The sequence below is a fragment of the Mytilus galloprovincialis genome, chromosome 8 (genome assembly GCF_965363235.1).
Source record: "Mytilus galloprovincialis chromosome 8, xbMytGall1.hap1.1, whole genome shotgun sequence".
NCBI lineage: Eukaryota > Metazoa > Mollusca > Bivalvia > Mytilida > Mytilidae > Mytilus > Mytilus galloprovincialis.
This window is the reverse complement of record NC_134845.1, coordinates 33,967,684-33,984,813: the sequence shown is the minus strand read 5'-3', so window position 1 is coordinate 33,984,813 and position 17,130 is coordinate 33,967,684. Positions and strand designations below refer to the sequence as shown.

Sequence of the window (17,130 nt, the reverse complement as noted above, 5' to 3'; positions counted from 1 at the left end):
TCTAGTGGGTCTAAATACAGCAATGACATTTTGCAGGAAAGTAATTTGGCGAGACTTTTAGCATCGAGACAAATATTTTTTATGGAGTCAGTCACCTCTTTCTTCTGAATAATTTACAACGTTCCTTGAAATTTCAAAGACAGTAATTTTAGTCTTCATTTTCATTTAGCAATGTATGGAAATTGTCACATTTGATTATTTAAATTCATATCCTCAATATCATGAATTTGCAATATAACAAATAAAGATCTAGCACTGTAATCAAAATGTATTTTCTGTAATATATCTTCAAAAGAATATTGGTTATACTTCATTATTAAGGGCATCCCTCGTATACAGTTAAACAACATTCATTTATAATTTCTATCTCCTATTACGTTGCTTTACGTTCGTATATGGCCAATACTATAATTTACAAAAACAACTCGAATAGTTGGAATACATAACAAAAAAACATGACATTCACAAACTACGTTCTTATATACAATGAAGTTATATAAAGGTAAAAACTAAAATTGATATATGCATTATAAAAAATACTAACTTTTTATCATTATATTTTTTTTCAGTATGTAGTCAGATGAATACTGGTGTGTTCTTATTTTTCGGAACTAAAAGTATTCATTCTTTGGAGATAATTGACCACTACACCAAACGATTCCACATGCCTTACATCTCACCAAGTTTATCCAGAGTAGCAGTGGCCACCTATGATAGCTTCCAAGTCAGTATGAAGCCACCAATTACACAGGCCATTATCGATTTGATTATAAACTTTGACTGGCAAGTTGTCCACTACCTATACGATTCAAATGAAGGTAATTAAAAACAATAGTTTATTTTTCTTTCTTTTTTCGTGATGTGTTTAATATCTGTTGTTTTTGTTCTCTCGTTTGTATGTTAATTTAATTTCTGTTTGAGTTTCATAAGATAATTACACAAACTGGTGTGACCAATATGTGGTCATGCTTTCGAGGTTCATTTTACAAAGAAACTTTATTAATGTTTCATACATGTACATGAAAAGTTTTTAACGTGGGGAGTTTTGACAAACATTATATATGTGTTAAGAAAATTTACCGCTCAGTAAGGAATATATTAAGTCGTTAACACACGAACTCGCAAATGATGAGGGTGTACCGCAGTGGTTCGTGTATGTGTATATTACAAACTATTTCTCAAAAGGTAGCCTTTAATTATGGACCTAAATGTCATTTTATCTTATTGTGTTTTATCTATTTGTATGCTTCGAGTATATAAAAAGAGAAAAAAAGATGTGGCATGATTGGCAATGGGACAACTCTCTGCCAGACACCAAATGACATAGAATTTAACAACTTTCAACTATTTTTGGTATTTCGAGGTTTTACACTTTCTCGCGTTGCGGAGGGGGGGGGGGGGGTTCTTGTCATATCTCATACATGTATAAATCAATTTGAATTCTATTCTTAGGCTGAAACATTTTTAGTCAGATATTTAATCATCACTAATGACACTGAAAATAAAGACATCATCTTGGGAATTCCATTGTAACGTTCTTGACGTTGATTAAAGACGAAATAAGTTTGCTTGATTTTGCATTACACGAGTTCTAGTAATACTCGGATAACAAATGTATGATTCAACCAAAAGGGCAGATTCTCGAATGTCACATTAAAACTATCTATGTTAAAGTATATATGATATGGAGCATTCAATAAATATTTAGTGTATTCAATAAAACTATATTTCAGTGCATTAATCTGATTATGTATTTTTTATGCTCCACCTACGATAGTAGAGGGGCATTATGTTTTCTGGTCTGTGGCTCCGTTCGTTAGTCCGTCCGTTCGTCTGTGTGTCTGTTCAGGTTAAAGTTTTTGGTCAAGGTAGTTTTTGATGATGCTGAAGCCCAATCAACTTGAAACTTAGTACACGTGTTGCTTATGATATGATCTTTCTAATTTTAAAGTCAAATTAGACTTCACTCACACCACATCTTTCTATATCTATTTTGACCCCATTTTCACGGTCCACTGAACATAGAAAATGAAAGTGGGAGTTTCAGGTTAAAGTTTTGGTCAAGGTAGTTTTTGATGAAATTGAAGTCCAATCAACTTGAAACTTAGTACATAATCATGTTCCCTATCGTATAGTCTTTCTAATTTTAATGTCAAAATAGATTATTACCCAATTTCACAGTCCATGGAACATGGAAAAGGATAGTGCGAGTGGAGCATCCGTGTACTTTGGACACATTCTTGTTTTTCTTTTTAACGTATATTTGATATAGATTTTTCTAAAGTACCTACCATATACATGATCAAACTGAATGTATTCCGGAAAAATACGAAAACAAAAAATTAATAATCTACAAGTGTTTTTTTTTTTTTTTTTTTTTTTTTTTATCTAATCTAAGCAATTGTTGATAAATAGGATGAGAAAATTGTATATAATTTGTTTGTGAGTCATTGATTAAGCAGTCAGGATTTTGCTTTTTAATTTATATTGACGTTACTATGAGCATGTCACGACGCTAAGTACAAATCTTTGACAGAACAAACTTATTCAACTCTAGACTTATGGCTGTACTATGCATTATCGTTAGACATTTGCACTTTAAAGGTTTATTTTTCTTTAACTTCCGTTATTTCAGTCATATGTAAATGTAAAGAAAAAACATTTATAGACATTCACACATGTTGACATCTGCAAAATCCTTCCGATCTTGCCGATAGCATAGAGTGATCTTTCAAATAATTGTTAGGTGGAATGTTTTATGGACCGGAATATTGTTAGTATCTATTGAAAAAAAATATGTGGGGTAAACATCGAAGGCAACAACTAAACAATAAAATAATCAAAGATATCTGCAGGTTAACATATATAGTCTTGATTGAGGCCATTCCAATTGATATGTTAAGGTGTGTTGTAGGTAAATTAAGAAAGTAAATTATTTATTATAGTGACATGTGTTTTTCACAAAATATCATATAATACAGCGAGATATACAAACAATAATTAGAACACTCGACCCTTTTGGGTCTATAAGTCACTTTAAACATAAATTTCAATGGTACGACGAACAAAAATAAATAAATGTTATCGAAAATATTCATATAAAAAGTTGTGTTATTGTTGTCCATTCGTTTGATGTGTTTCATCATTTGATTTTGCCATTTGATTAGGGACTTTCCGTATTGAATTTTCCTCGGGGTTCAGTATTTTTGTGATTTTACTTTTTTCTTTGTTGTGTTGTTTTCGAGTAAAAGTGAAGGTCGGTAACTATTAAAACGTTAAATCACACTCATTTGTTTGCACCTGTCCTAAGTAAGGAACCTGACGTTCAGTAGTTGTCGTTTGTTGATAGAGTTTGTTATTTTCCGTCTAGCTAGATAGGCATGTCATATATATTTTTCACTAAAGGTTAAACCAGGTTTAATATTCCATTTCTACATAAAAAATGTCAGTAGTACCATGTAAGGAAAATGACAGTTGTTATTCGTTCGTTTATGGGTTCGAGTTTTTGATATTGCCATTTATTTAGATACTTTCTGTTTAGAATTTTTCTCGGAGTTTTGTATTTCTGTTATTTAACCTTTCATCGCTATCATTTCATAAACTTTTGATTAAACGTTTTAATTCCGTCATCCAAAATACAGTTGTTAAATATATGTGAATGCTATTTTATGATAATCCTCTTTAGTTTTTACCCATATTCTTCAGATTTATTATCAAAGTATTCAATTTAAATTACCGACTTGGTAACAAATTTCATTTTCGTAAAACCAGAATGTTCTATTTTATGCTGATTTTCATGGGTGGAATTCACTGTTCAAAAAATAGCAATACTTATTTTGTATATTTCTCCCGACCCAAAGGGTTGACAACGGTATAAAAAATATGGTTCAACCCGCATAGACGTCTCTTGACACGTCATGTCTGAATGTGCACTTTAATGTCTATTCTTCTATTATTGTGCACGCCAAGATATCTGTGCGTTGGCACCCGTCCAAAAACTAACTTGCGATCCTTTAGTGGTCTTCTGTTTATTAATTTTGCCCTCTACTAAACACTTTCATTTCCCAGTGGTATCCAAATTACACGCTCTCCATCATGTTTTACTAAACCCTGCAGAACCTACCTGCACAAAAAAATTGCCCCAGCAAAATCTATAAAATAAATTGCATACTGATTTGTCCTATTCAACACAGTTCCGATGATATTCGGAGAATTTTGACACTGTTAATTATAAATGTGAATACGACGTTGAAGAGCATTAAGGGTCAATTGATAGACATGCATTATGAAAAACATTCAAATTTAAAAATAAGTTTGAAGGAAAAATTTGAAATTATGTTAACATGTCAAAATGGTTCGTTTAAAAGAAATGCAATATTAACAATTTTGTGCTTTAATGATATTATTCGTATGTTATTTCAAATGATAAAATAAAAATATTGTAATTAGAAAAAAAAGAGAAAAATTTCGAAATCTGGCAATCAAAAACTACAAAATGTAACCTAGAAAACGATAATGTATTGTCACCTGTACTTTTCTGTGCTTTGAAATTGTAAAAAAATAAGAGGATTTCTATGTGAAAATGTATCTGATTTCTATTCTTTCAGAACCATTATATATCATTATTTGAGATTTATTACTTGACGTATTAAATTTGTTTGCTATTTGTGGATTGCAATGGTTCTAATAGTGCGACTAGAGATATTATCCATGCTTACATCAAAGCATTCATTAAGATAACCGTTATGGTGTCAATTGTTTTTCGGATTGTGTGTTTACTTTATGATATTAGGTGGTATTGCAGTTTGGTATCTTTTCATTAGGATCATAGCAATAATAGACAGTATTAATTATCGATCATTAAATGGAGGAAATTCTATTTTATCGCCTTCTTACAATGTATTATGTTTAATTAGGCTTTGTGACATTCAAATAGAAAAAAAAATCACAAATAAAGCATTGGCTGCTGACATAATGGGTTTCACAGATTAAAATCTGAAATTATTCACCGGAACAGACAATATCAAAAACTTTAGCTGAAACTCACACAATTTAATCCCACAAGATTCCCGCGAGACCTTGAATCTATAACGCAACGTGCTACCAACTATACAAAACTTCAAGATTGACGTCTGAAAATGTCAGAAACGATCTATCTTCATCTAAAACACTGTTGCGAAAGAATGGATAAGCTAACAAAACCCGTCGCTCAATATACATTTTATTTACATACATTGTTGCATCCAGAGACTCCCCTGAGGTTGAAATATTTCTGTCTTAATTTGATTTGTACCAAATAATTCACCGTGCATTGTAATGTGACTGGATGTATTGACTTGGGCTTTCATTGTGTAGACTATAAGTTACGAAATTCAATATAACATGCAAATATATTTTTTTAGTAAATGTAGGTTTGATAATTCTATGTAGCGAGGCGGAGGCGAGATGTTAAAAAGTTAAATAAAAGACACACGTGAAGGTTATATGTATCTTCTAAAAAAATGTATGTTTCTGATTAAAAATAAACAATTTGTACGAAACACATTTAAAAATAAACTGCAAACTATTTCGCTGTTGAAACTTTAGGTAAATTATACCAACTAATTTAAATTATTTAGATTTGATTTGTACCAAATAATTTAACATGCATTGGAATGTTACTGGGTGCATTGACATGGACATTTATTGTATAGAATATAAGTTTCGAAATTCAATACATGTATAACTTGCAAATATGAATTTTTAGTAAATGAAGGTTTGATGATTCAATAAAGTAAGACGGAGGCGAGATGTTAGACGGTTAAATAAAAGATACGCTTGAAGATTATGATTTAAACATTATGTCTATGAGTAAAAAAACATCAAATTGTAAGAAACAGATAAATGTTTCGCAGTTGACACTTTAAGGAATTAAGAATAATTATACCAATGAATCGAAATTATTTAGATAATTTCTTAAAGCAATTATAATAAATAATATAGATGATGTTTAACTTCAGCTTAATTCTTAGAACAGGTTTTCGAGAGAGTGTGTGTATTGAATTGTTATGGTGGCCGGTTAAGGCCATCTCGCGATTTCGCGTTTTCGACTTCGCGTTTTCGACTTCGCGATTTCGCGTTTTCGACTTATAGAATATGAAAGGCTAAAACGCGAAAACGCGAAAACGCGAAATGGCCTTAATCGGCCACCATAAATTGTACATCTTTTTAACAAGTTAACAATTTGATACCGTGTATCTCTTGAATTGATGATGTATATGTATTTTTCTCTTTTTTTATCGACATGTTGGTGTAATTCATTGAGTTATGAAAACATATTGTATAAATTTTGATAAAAAAAAATACTGTTTATTTATAAATATTTTTCCTTTAGCAATTTTGATTATTAAAATGAAAATACAAACTTTGTTAACATTTAAAGTGCAATGTCATGTAAATCGGAAATTTCCGTCAGCAATTTCTTCTTCTATAATCCAAAGCAACTGGCTTGGGACTCATCTTTTCCAGATTTGTTACAATCATTTCAAGAGACAATCCTGTTTATTAGATGCAACAGAACACTAAAAGGATAATTTACTGCATTTTAGAATGCACAAAACCAATACTAAAAATCTTAGCTTTGAAATTTCTGTGTTTAACGACTTTCTTCATTTTGACCTAAAAAAAGCCTTTTTCTACATCAGGTCTATTAGAATATAAAATTATTGTAATATAATTTCAAGATATTTTCATCATCAGTTTAACTAACCCTTATTGATTTTGTATCTTTTATCCAAGTAAATCGCTTGCAGTCATTGGACACCATCTGGTAGATATCACAAACGACTGAATAAACTTCGACAAATTCTTAAGATATCAGAGATTGAATCACGACTCGATATAATAACCTTTTTACTGGAGTATTAGCTTAAATATTGACAGATCGGCTTTTAATCCTGCAGAGCAATTGTACAAGCATCAATAGCTTTCTTATTTGTCTGCCTTACGTGAAGTATTGTAATTCCAGAAAACATTTAAGTATTGTTAACGCTTCACTACATTTATCTTACACAGTTAATTACATTTTGTCAGCATTTCAATTATAATTCAACAAGAAAGGAAAAAAAGTAAAAGGCCAGCAAGACTCAAGATTCGATAACATTTGTAATCAAATGTATTCTTATAGAATACTGTTTATGAATACAATTATATATACTTGTCAAATATATTCAGACATGCACACACATGCATATACATTTTGTACATATTCAAGCTGTATTTATCATTTAACAGTTATTCTCCACATTAAGATCGTTTGGAAAGATGTTTTTAAAAGATACATGGCGCGTTTAACTATTCAGTATATATTGAGGCTTAACTTTCATTGAACGAAAAATTACAGAGCCCAAGAAACTTAAAACAAGGGGGAAACCGCAATAGTCTTTATTGAATATATTTTTTTAAGGTCGTTTGGAAAGATGTTTCTTTATATGAAGTTAGATGGCTCGTTTATCTAGTCCGTATATGTATTGAAGTATATTGTATTGCTACACGTGAAAAGACAACGAAAAAGAAGAAAATGCAAAGAAATGGTCGGAGTGTACCATACTTACAAAAATATCGTTTGAAAATGTTCTGTAACTTAGGTATATGACGCGTTTAACTATTAATGTTAAAATAAAGAGATGTAGTATGATTGCAATGTATTTTAAGTATGTGTTGTAGTATGTATAGACGCTTAGTGTATTTGAGATTTTCCAATGGAAAGTTAAAGAGAAGGCTAAGCTGATGAGAAGTAATTGCAATATGGTATACTTAATCGATTGATTATTAAAAAAAAGAAGATGTGGTATGATTGCCAATGAGACAACTCTCCTCAAGAGACCAAAAAGACTCAGAAATTAACAACTATATGTCACCGTATGGCCTTCAACGATGAGCAAAGCCCATACTGTATAGTCACTTATAAAAGGCCCCAAAATGACAATGTAAAACAATTCAAACGAGAAAACCAACGACCTTGTCCAAGACAAGAACCAACTAGGACTACTTAGTCCGTTATAGAACAGTCTATCATAAGAACTGAGAATATAAGGTACTAAGACTGTCTTAATTGTTCTATCAAATATATACTGGTTTTTTCTTTAATAATTGTTATTTTTATAAAACATCCTATGCATAGGCATCTTTAAATTGAAAATTTTATAAGTGCACGAAGTGCACGCAATGAAATTAAGATTTTATGATCAAACTTAAGTAAGGTTTAATAATGTATTCTTCCTGAATTCCCCATATAGAGCCCTACAAAGCTATGCCTCATGGGAAAATTCCCATGATGCATCCTTCTTAACGAGGCTGAATATGGAAAGATTTGAATTCATCATTTTTTTTTTTTTTTTTTTTTTATTTTTTTTTTTTTGTGTGTTTGAGTTGCTTTACAACATTGCCTAATTTCCTCAGTATGCAAAAGTAACGATGGAGTTATCTCATTGACAAAAGTACCCTTTTCCATCAATTAAAATGCCATTTCAAAAAGAACTTCTTAATCAATCATTTTATTACTTCCAGTTGTATATAACAAATGTGGTCTTTTCCACAAAATTATAATGACGAAATTAAAAATTGTCTCTGCATGCTAACTGTCCCCACGAAATAAAAGTTCTATAAACCGTCTTTTTCGTCTTCTTTTTTATATTAACTGACAACAATCTCTCTTGTCTTCATCCGTTAATCCTTTTTGAAAGATGTACTGCAAAACAACGGAAATAAGATTATAAATCTTAATGAATATACGTTAATACACACGCCCAAACAAAGCGGTCGGGTGGGTGGGGACCCATACCTTACTTAAGTTTGATCATAAAATCTTAATTTCATTGCGTGCACTTCGTGCACTTATAAAATTTTCAATTTTATTTCTCAAACTTAAGTAAGGTTTAATAATGTATGTTCAAAGTTGTTTAATTATTTATGTATATATACACTATATTACACTATATACAAATAGATTTATCAAATTGTTTTGTTTGTTTTGTTTTGTTATGATTTTTTTTTTTTGTTTGTTTTTTTTGTTTTTTTTTTTAATAAACATTTTTACACTGCTTTAAGTTTTCCTTTTTGGGTTTCTGTATAATCACAGTTTAAGGACAGTTGATTGGAAGCTACCTGCTTCAATCTCTGTTTCTAGTGGTTCGTGGTAGAATTTTTCAAACGTTCCCTAGATCGCCAGTTTGCTATATTCATAATTTGTTTTATTGAAACTCCGAACTTGTTTGCTTTTGATGTACTCGCACCCCGAGTTGAATGTGGTTTGAAAATGTCAGTATCTATGCCTGCAGATTCTAGCATACGTTTTAACCAATGCGCAATTGTGCATAATTTGACAGGTTTGTGAGGTTTAATAAAACTAATGATCAATTGATTACACTCATTAGGACGAAGACTCACGGTTTTATCAATGTAGTCTAAGATACATTGAACGACATTAAGATTGTCATTCTCCGGGAAGGAGCTAAATGTTATTTGGTATGGTTGTGAACCAGTCTTTCTAGTCTTTGTAAGTTTTACCATTGTAAAAATAATTTCATTTGTACGAACATTCATATAATTCATATCCAGTTTCTGAATGTCCGACGACCTACTCGCTGAAGTAAGAGCTAAAAGCATGGTCAATTTCAATGTCAATTCTTTCAAACTCAAATTTTTATTCGACCCCATAGAACTTATAAATTTTAAGACTATATCTACGTCCCAAGTTTTTGTGTATCTTGGAAGAGGAGCGCGTTCGTTGAAAACCCCCGCCATGACCTGCTTAATCAACTGATGTTTGCCTTTTTTTTCGGGAGACACATTTTTGTGAAATGCCGAAATAGCTGACCTGTAAAGATTTAACGTGCTATACTCGTAGCCAGACTTAAACAAATATGCAATAAAGTTTGCTATAGATTCCACAGGGGCCTGAAAGGGATCCAGGTCCCGTTCACAACACCAGCGATCCCAGTGTCGCCAGCAGCTGTTGTAAGAGGATTGGGTGCCTTTCCTCCATCCGCTAACCAAAAGTTTGGAAGCGTCTTCCGAAAGTCCCATTGCTTTTCGCTCAGTCCGGAAACTTTCCACGCCACTAGTTTTAAGGTTTTGTTTTCTATTAGTGGGTGGGTCCCGCCCTGTGGGTTTGTCAATAAATCCCTCATTGGAGGGAGCAGTATTGGTGCTGATATTGACATTTCCAATAGATTGGGTAAAACGCTTGTGACTGCCAAGCTGGAGTTATGATAACTAGATTCGAGCGTTCTTTGTTCACTTTCGCTAGGCAACGAGCTATCAAGCAGAACGGGGGAAAAGCATATGGGTTCTTAACAGTCTCCGGGACAAGTTTGCAATTCCGCTGAGTGCAAAAGTTGTCACCTTAATTTTTGGAGTTAAGTCAAAACAAAGTTGATAACTTGGTTGGTATTGGTTCCCTGATATTTGTCCTAAATTTTTTTGGATCTAGCACCACTGTTGAAAAAGTTATGCCCCTTTTTTCAACAATTTCCTCAGAGGAAAAGTACTTTTCCTCAAGGGAAATCAAATTTCCCTGAAGGGAAATTGTTTTTTCCTCAAGGGAAAAAGATTTTTTTCCCTTAGGGAATTTGCTGCATAATTATTTCCTTTGAGGAAATTCTATTTCCTTAGAGGAAATTCTTTTTCCTTAGAGGAAATTCTTTTTCCTTTGAGGAAATTTGCAGCTTCAAATTTTCCTTGGAGGAAATACTTTTTCCTGTGAGGAAATTTGTAGCTTCAAATTTTCCTTGGAGGAAATACTTTTTCCTGTGAGGAAATTTTTGACAAACACTTTTCCTTGGAGGAAAATTCAAGACAACAAATTTCCTCTAGGGAAATCATTGTTCTTCAAATTTCCTCTAAGGAAATTTCTGAAGATCAAATTTCCCTTAAGGAAATGTTTTCCCTTATTTTTACTTGTTGAACATTTCTTCACTACACCATGTATACAAACAGTATGAATATAATAATAACAAGACTGTATAATTGATGCAAATGATATTTAAAACTTTAATAAATGTTTGACTCAACATTTTAATGACATTGAAAATAATACAGTCTGACTGTTTAGATCTAGGTATTGTTTATACTTTTTTTATAAATTTAACTTTGATTTATAATTTTTTTTGGAGCAAATGCTTCTATTTTCTTTGTAATTGTTTCAATGCGATACATTAATAAGCAACCAATTTGAATGTCATACCATTTGTGGTGTTCTAAAGAATTTGTTTATATATTTGCAGATTAAATAATAAAATAAACACTTTTCGTGTTATTTTAAATTAGAATTTCTTCTGTTTCAGCTCGTGTACAGTTATTCAATCCACTACGTAAGAATTCAGTGAATACATTATTCCATTCACTAAACAATTCCCTTCAATTCTAAGAGAAATCATTTTTGCAAATTGTTCTTCAATGATCTTCTTCTGTATATTTGATATGAGGGAGCGATGTAAATGAGTGGATAAAACTGGTGTTCCATTTTTCAACAACAAAATAGTATTTGTTCAGCATTCTCCTTTCTTTTGATTAAGATATGTTGTTGCTTTTATGCAATAGTGTTTTTGTGTATCTATGATAGAACTCCATTTTGTTTATGGTCATTATCATGTGATAATGTTGAAATTTCCTATTTCTTTTTTGCAGGAAAGCACATATTCCATTTCAAATTAATCCAATTATGCACTATGTAAATAAATTTCAACTATAAGTTTCCTCTTCAGTAATGACCTATTGATCATGAAAACCAAGATGTCTGATCACCTATAAATACACAAAATAAACAAATAAAATGTTATAAATGGAGAGAGAAACAGCAATAAATGTTTTTCATGTGTATCTTTCCTTATTAAAATACATTAAGTAAACTTGAACTCGAGAAAAATAAATAACTGCGATGTAGACTAGAAAGTATAAAATGCCAAATAAAGTATATATTCACGAAAAATTAGTTGATTTACAGAAGTCAAGTCCCTGTTTGCAGGAAATTTACATCATTGGTTGTCTGGTGGAGAGTTGTCTTATTGGCAATCATACCACATCTTATTTTTATATAACCTTGCCATATTCCTATTGTGCCTGTCCAAAGTTCAGAGCCTGTAGCTTTTGTCAGTTTAGTCTGACACTAAAATTTAGTGGTTGTTGTTGTTGTTGTTTCATACCGGTCATATTTATTTTTTGTAATTTATTTTGTTATAAACTAGGCAATTACCATGATTAGTTTTACAGTTTGGATTGTTTCAATGTTTCATCTTTAGGTCTTTTATAGCTGCCTACTTTGACTATAGTATAGGGTATGGATTTTCTCATTATTGAAGGTCGTAACAGGCCTACAATTGCTTTCTCAAAGCCATGATAGTTTTCATATTTAATATACCACATCTTTTAATTTTTATAGTAATCATGATACTAGTAATCATCTTTCAAGTTCAATAACTTTTTTAAAATTAAAAGGTGCCTTACCATTTAGGTTTAGTTGGCTTCTGCAAATTTTACATTGCCTATCATTTCTGCTGTATATAATTTCTCTGTATCTTCTATAGTTCTTGTCCTATACATAAAAGAGTAAAAGTTGAATGACATCTTGCATCAATATTTTTTTTCTGTTTAATGTACATTATGTATATTAATGTGTGTTTAATAAAAATCTAAACCATGAGTGCTTGATAAGCTTCTTGCCCTTATAGCTGGTCTTTAAGCTTTAAATGAATTTTAATGATCGACTAAAAAACTATGAGCACTGTGCAAATAAGACCCCTGCCCTCCAAAAAAAACAAAACATGCACAAACAGTGGTATTTATTGACATAAAACATGTATATAATTTGGCTCCATTTATAGATATATATCTCAAGTGACTATAAGTTTAAGGCTGTGATTTTTTTAACAAATCCATAAATTTCTAAAACCTTTCAAAGTTTTTGAAAATGGACAATTTTAAAATAACTTTGCAACAACTAAAGTTCCTTAACTCTGCATCTTATAAAAAAATATACATGATAAATAGGGAATGATACTCCAGCTTGCATATTATTCAAAGTTTTAAAGGAACATAACTGAAGAACGGTAAAAGTTTTACTACCAAAATTTGAAATTGATCTGATTAAAATTGTGATAAAAAGTTTTTTTTTTTTTTTTTTTTTAAAGTTTAATAAAATTTGGTTGAGGGAAACTTTAGTTAGAAGGCCGAAACATTTTTTTTCCATTTTTAAAGAACATAACTATAGAATTTAGTAAAAGAGACACTACCAAAATTCAAACTTAATCTGTATTTTGTGATGATAAGCATTGTGTATTGATTTCATAACATTTGGTTGAGACAAACTAAATTTTAGAGAACAGGAAACCAAAAATTCAGCATATTTTCCCCATTTCTAAAGGGGCATAACTCTGATACTCTAGTACAGTAACACTGACATCACCAAAATTCAAACTTGATATGAAAATTGTGATAACAAGCTTTTGTAAAAGTTTAATTGAATTTGGTTGAGGCAAACTAAAGTACTGTAAGAGAACAAAAAACAACTTTGGGACATACGGACAAACGATCTGACAAGTGTTAAACATTATGCCCCCTCCACTTTGGGTCATAACAATAAAAACGGAGTTTGTCAAGATATAAAAACAATTCACCAAAGTTTCATAAAAATTTGTGAAAGCATTCTTGAGACTATCCTAATCCCAAGTCATGATAGTACAATGACATAAATCAGATTTTTTTTTAAATTAAAAGGAAAATTATCATGTTTATGTTATACAAAAATAATTCACCAAGTTTCATGAAAATTGCTCAAAGCATTATTAATAGTATACGTACTGGAAAAATCCCCGCTTTTATGAATAAAATCCCTAACTTTAAATTAAAAATTTAAAATCCCTAAAAATTAAAAAGGAGCTTAATTAGATAATTCACCAAAGTATTATGAAAATTTTATGATTAATGTATTCTAATTCCAAGACTATCTAAGACATGGTTTGTTTGAATTAAAAAAGTTGGAATAAAGTACCTGCTAGAATTCAGGAGAATTAGACCAAATCAGGCTATCTTCTAGATTATCAGACAATTGACTGTACATAGAAAAGGAATTTTCTTTTTTCTTTTTTCTTATTTAGCTATTTGTTATCTCTGTCCTTAATATATACTGAACTAAGCCATTTTTTCACATATTTTTTTTGTTTTTTCTCTCTTGTGACTTGTTATTTAACATAACAAAAAAAACCAAAGGCAATGAAAGAGAAACTGACAATGCCAAGGCAAAACATAAGATGCAGAAAAGAAAAACAAAACAAAACACTAAGCAACACCAACATCACCAAAAAACTAGTGTTGAATTCATGTGCTCAGTCAGTCAGTGAGAGTTCGCAGATCCTGACCTACTATATCTATGCTTAAAAACCTAAAAATCATATAGTTCTAAACATATTTTGTAAATTTATACTTGATTAAAATGTTGTCATAAATAGCATAGACACCTCTGAGTTTTGAGAACCACATGTGTTAATTGTGCGAGTATAATCATTGATAATCATGCACAAGACTGACTTTTAAAAGCCTATATATTGAAATTTTCTGAAAATATTGCATGCATTTATTAATATGACCAATTTCAAGAAATGCACAAAGATGTGAGATGATTTATATAATTGTAATTTCAGGAATTTACAGTAAAGGCTTTTATCCTCACTGCATTTTGCACTTTTCCTAATTCAGGAGCCAGAAGTTATGGCCTTTGTGACCTTTGTATGATTTTTATTTTAGTTTCTTTTTTTTATATTGAAGAGTTAAGTATGACGTCCATTATCACTCAACTAGTATTGAAGAGTTAAGTATGACGTCCATTATCACTCAACTAGTATACATTTTTGTTTAATGGCAAGCTAAAGCATGCCTCACAGGCACGGATCCAGGGGGGGGGGGGGGGGGGGCTGAAGGTTGGACATGTTGGAACCCCCTTTCTTTATTGGACGATCAATGCATTTGAATGTGGACATGTAGTTGGACACCCCCCCTTCCCCCCCAAAAAAAAAATTGTCCTGGGTTAGGAACCCCTCCTTTATATGACTAGATCCACCCCAGTCTCAGGTTGCGGGATTTTCTCGTTGCAATGAAGACCCATCGGTGACCTATGGCTGTTATCTGCTCTTTGGTCATGTTGTTATCTCTTTGATACATTCCCCATTTCCATTTCCATTTTCTTTTCGGTTCTATTATAAATATTAGAAACGAGTTTGGCGCCTTTACAAAAATATAATTGTCTGTGCTGATAGGGGAGTATGTGTGCATACCAATATTTAAATTTTCTAGGCCTTCTTTTTGAATATTTTGTGCATTTCTTGGTAAAATACTGTCAGACCTCGAGTGCTGTTGTTTTACAAAAACGGTCAAGTAATGTAGGGGAAAGAAACTAACTAAAAAGACCAAAATGAATAAGCCACAACTAATGGGGGTCTCATTGGGGGTTCTGTTCACGGATCCCGCTTAGTTACTACTTATTTTTTTAGATTCTCGCATGATGCCATCCCGCGTACACTATGTAAGTGAACAATTCTGCTATTTTTGTTATTTCCCATGTCCCGCTAAACTTCACTTCGCGTTTTCACGGCACAATAATTTGAGGGAGGATAGGACCTTTATCGGGACTGCGGGATCGGGTGTTTTTAAGCTCTGGATTTCGGGATTGACCCTTTCGGGATACGATAATTCTTTTTTCGAATTTCGGGACCTCTGGATTTCGTGTTTTTTAAGCCCGGGATTTCGGGATTTCGTGTTTTTAAGCTCGGGATTTCGGGATCAGTACCCCTCCTACCCTCCCTCATAATTTGACTTTCATGTGTCACGTTTACAAAAAATACGCCTCGACAATCCCGAGTCCCGCTCAGACCCCCCTTATAGGTACATAATGAATAGTTTACTATGTAGTCAGTAGTCGGGTCAAATACACATGTATACACTTTTAGACGACCTTAGATTCATTTCACAGCGAAAATACTCATTTATATTGAACATTTTAGATCACTTTACATTTAGATTTTATAACTTTTAAAATAAAGACCATATAGATTTAAGATCATTTAATCGAAAGATTATAATTTGTCAATGCGCAACTGTAACCAGGTACTGAATTTTTTTTTTGCATGCGTTAAGTTAAAAGTGCCGGGAATAGAAAAGCAAGTTAAACTTCTCATCTGGACTTTTTAATTATAAGTCTGTATACCGGACCTCTTCTCTATATTGCGATTGAAAAAAAATCTAAAGTTAAAAATGCGGTTTTGAGCCTATTTCTTCTTTTTAATTTGGTAACACGTTAAGCCATTAGTGACACTTATATTAATAAGGCCATATATTTCGGTGTGTAGAAATACCGCAAAAGACTTCTTAGTGCACTAAGAAGAAAGTTTTTGCATTAAGGACACTAAAACGATGTTTTAAGATCACAGCGAACATGAATATAAGAGGATATGATTAAATACCTCAAATCTATAAAGTTAGGTATCAATAGATTTTGTAATTTTGAAGTTAAATGACTTTTTAATCAACGCCTGCCACTCGCCACGTGACCAACGGTTTATTGCAGATTCCCGAATCATCATGTTCAATCAACCTAATCCAATAAACAATTGTCTTTTGATCGTTACTTATTGATTAATCAATGGTTGTTAACCTAACGGTTTAGCGTGGTATAAATTCAAGTTTATGAAAGAAAAATAAAAATAAATTTTGTGTTTTAAAACTTTGCCTTTGTTATATATATTTAGTTTTTAAGGAAATTGCTATGCAAGCTTTTTTTTTATTTAAAGAACCCTATTTTGAGATAAAAATTGAGAAACAAATGCTTTTGATATTTCATTTCCTTACTAACAACACAAGAGTTTACATGCTATCATTATTCCTTGAAAGACATTTGAGAGTATGTGGTGTCCATGGGGTTCTTCAAAATCCGATTACAGAAGTAACATATAGAAAAACTCCAAGAGGTAAAATTATATTACGTTTTAAAAAGAGAATTATAGAATAAATCATAACTGTCTTCTATGAACGATAACTTTAAACTGGTGTCAATGCTTTTTTTTAACAATTCATCTTTATTTCAACAATTGAAGATGAATACCA

The 17,130-nt window shown here is 31.6% G+C and overlaps 1 protein-coding gene and 1 long non-coding RNA gene across 2 annotated transcripts in view; one reads left to right on the top strand and one right to left on the bottom strand.

Moving 5' to 3' along the window:
* The window catches only part of LOC143085619 (glutamate receptor 2-like), a 75,584-nt gene that overhangs the window by 21,366 nt on the left and 37,088 nt on the right, over positions 1-17,130 (top strand). The window contains exon 4 of the mRNA XM_076262079.1: positions 570-818. Coding sequence (XP_076118194.1) covers positions 570-818 — 249 coding nt within the window. The remainder of the gene's footprint in view (positions 1-569; positions 819-17,130) is intronic.
* LOC143085620 (uncharacterized) lies at positions 11,005-15,434 on the bottom strand. Its single transcript, XR_012981389.1, has 3 exons — positions 15,306-15,434; positions 12,484-12,571; positions 11,005-11,784 (listed from the first exon to the last, which is right to left on the bottom strand). It is a non-coding gene; the product is annotated as an uncharacterized LOC143085620 (long non-coding RNA).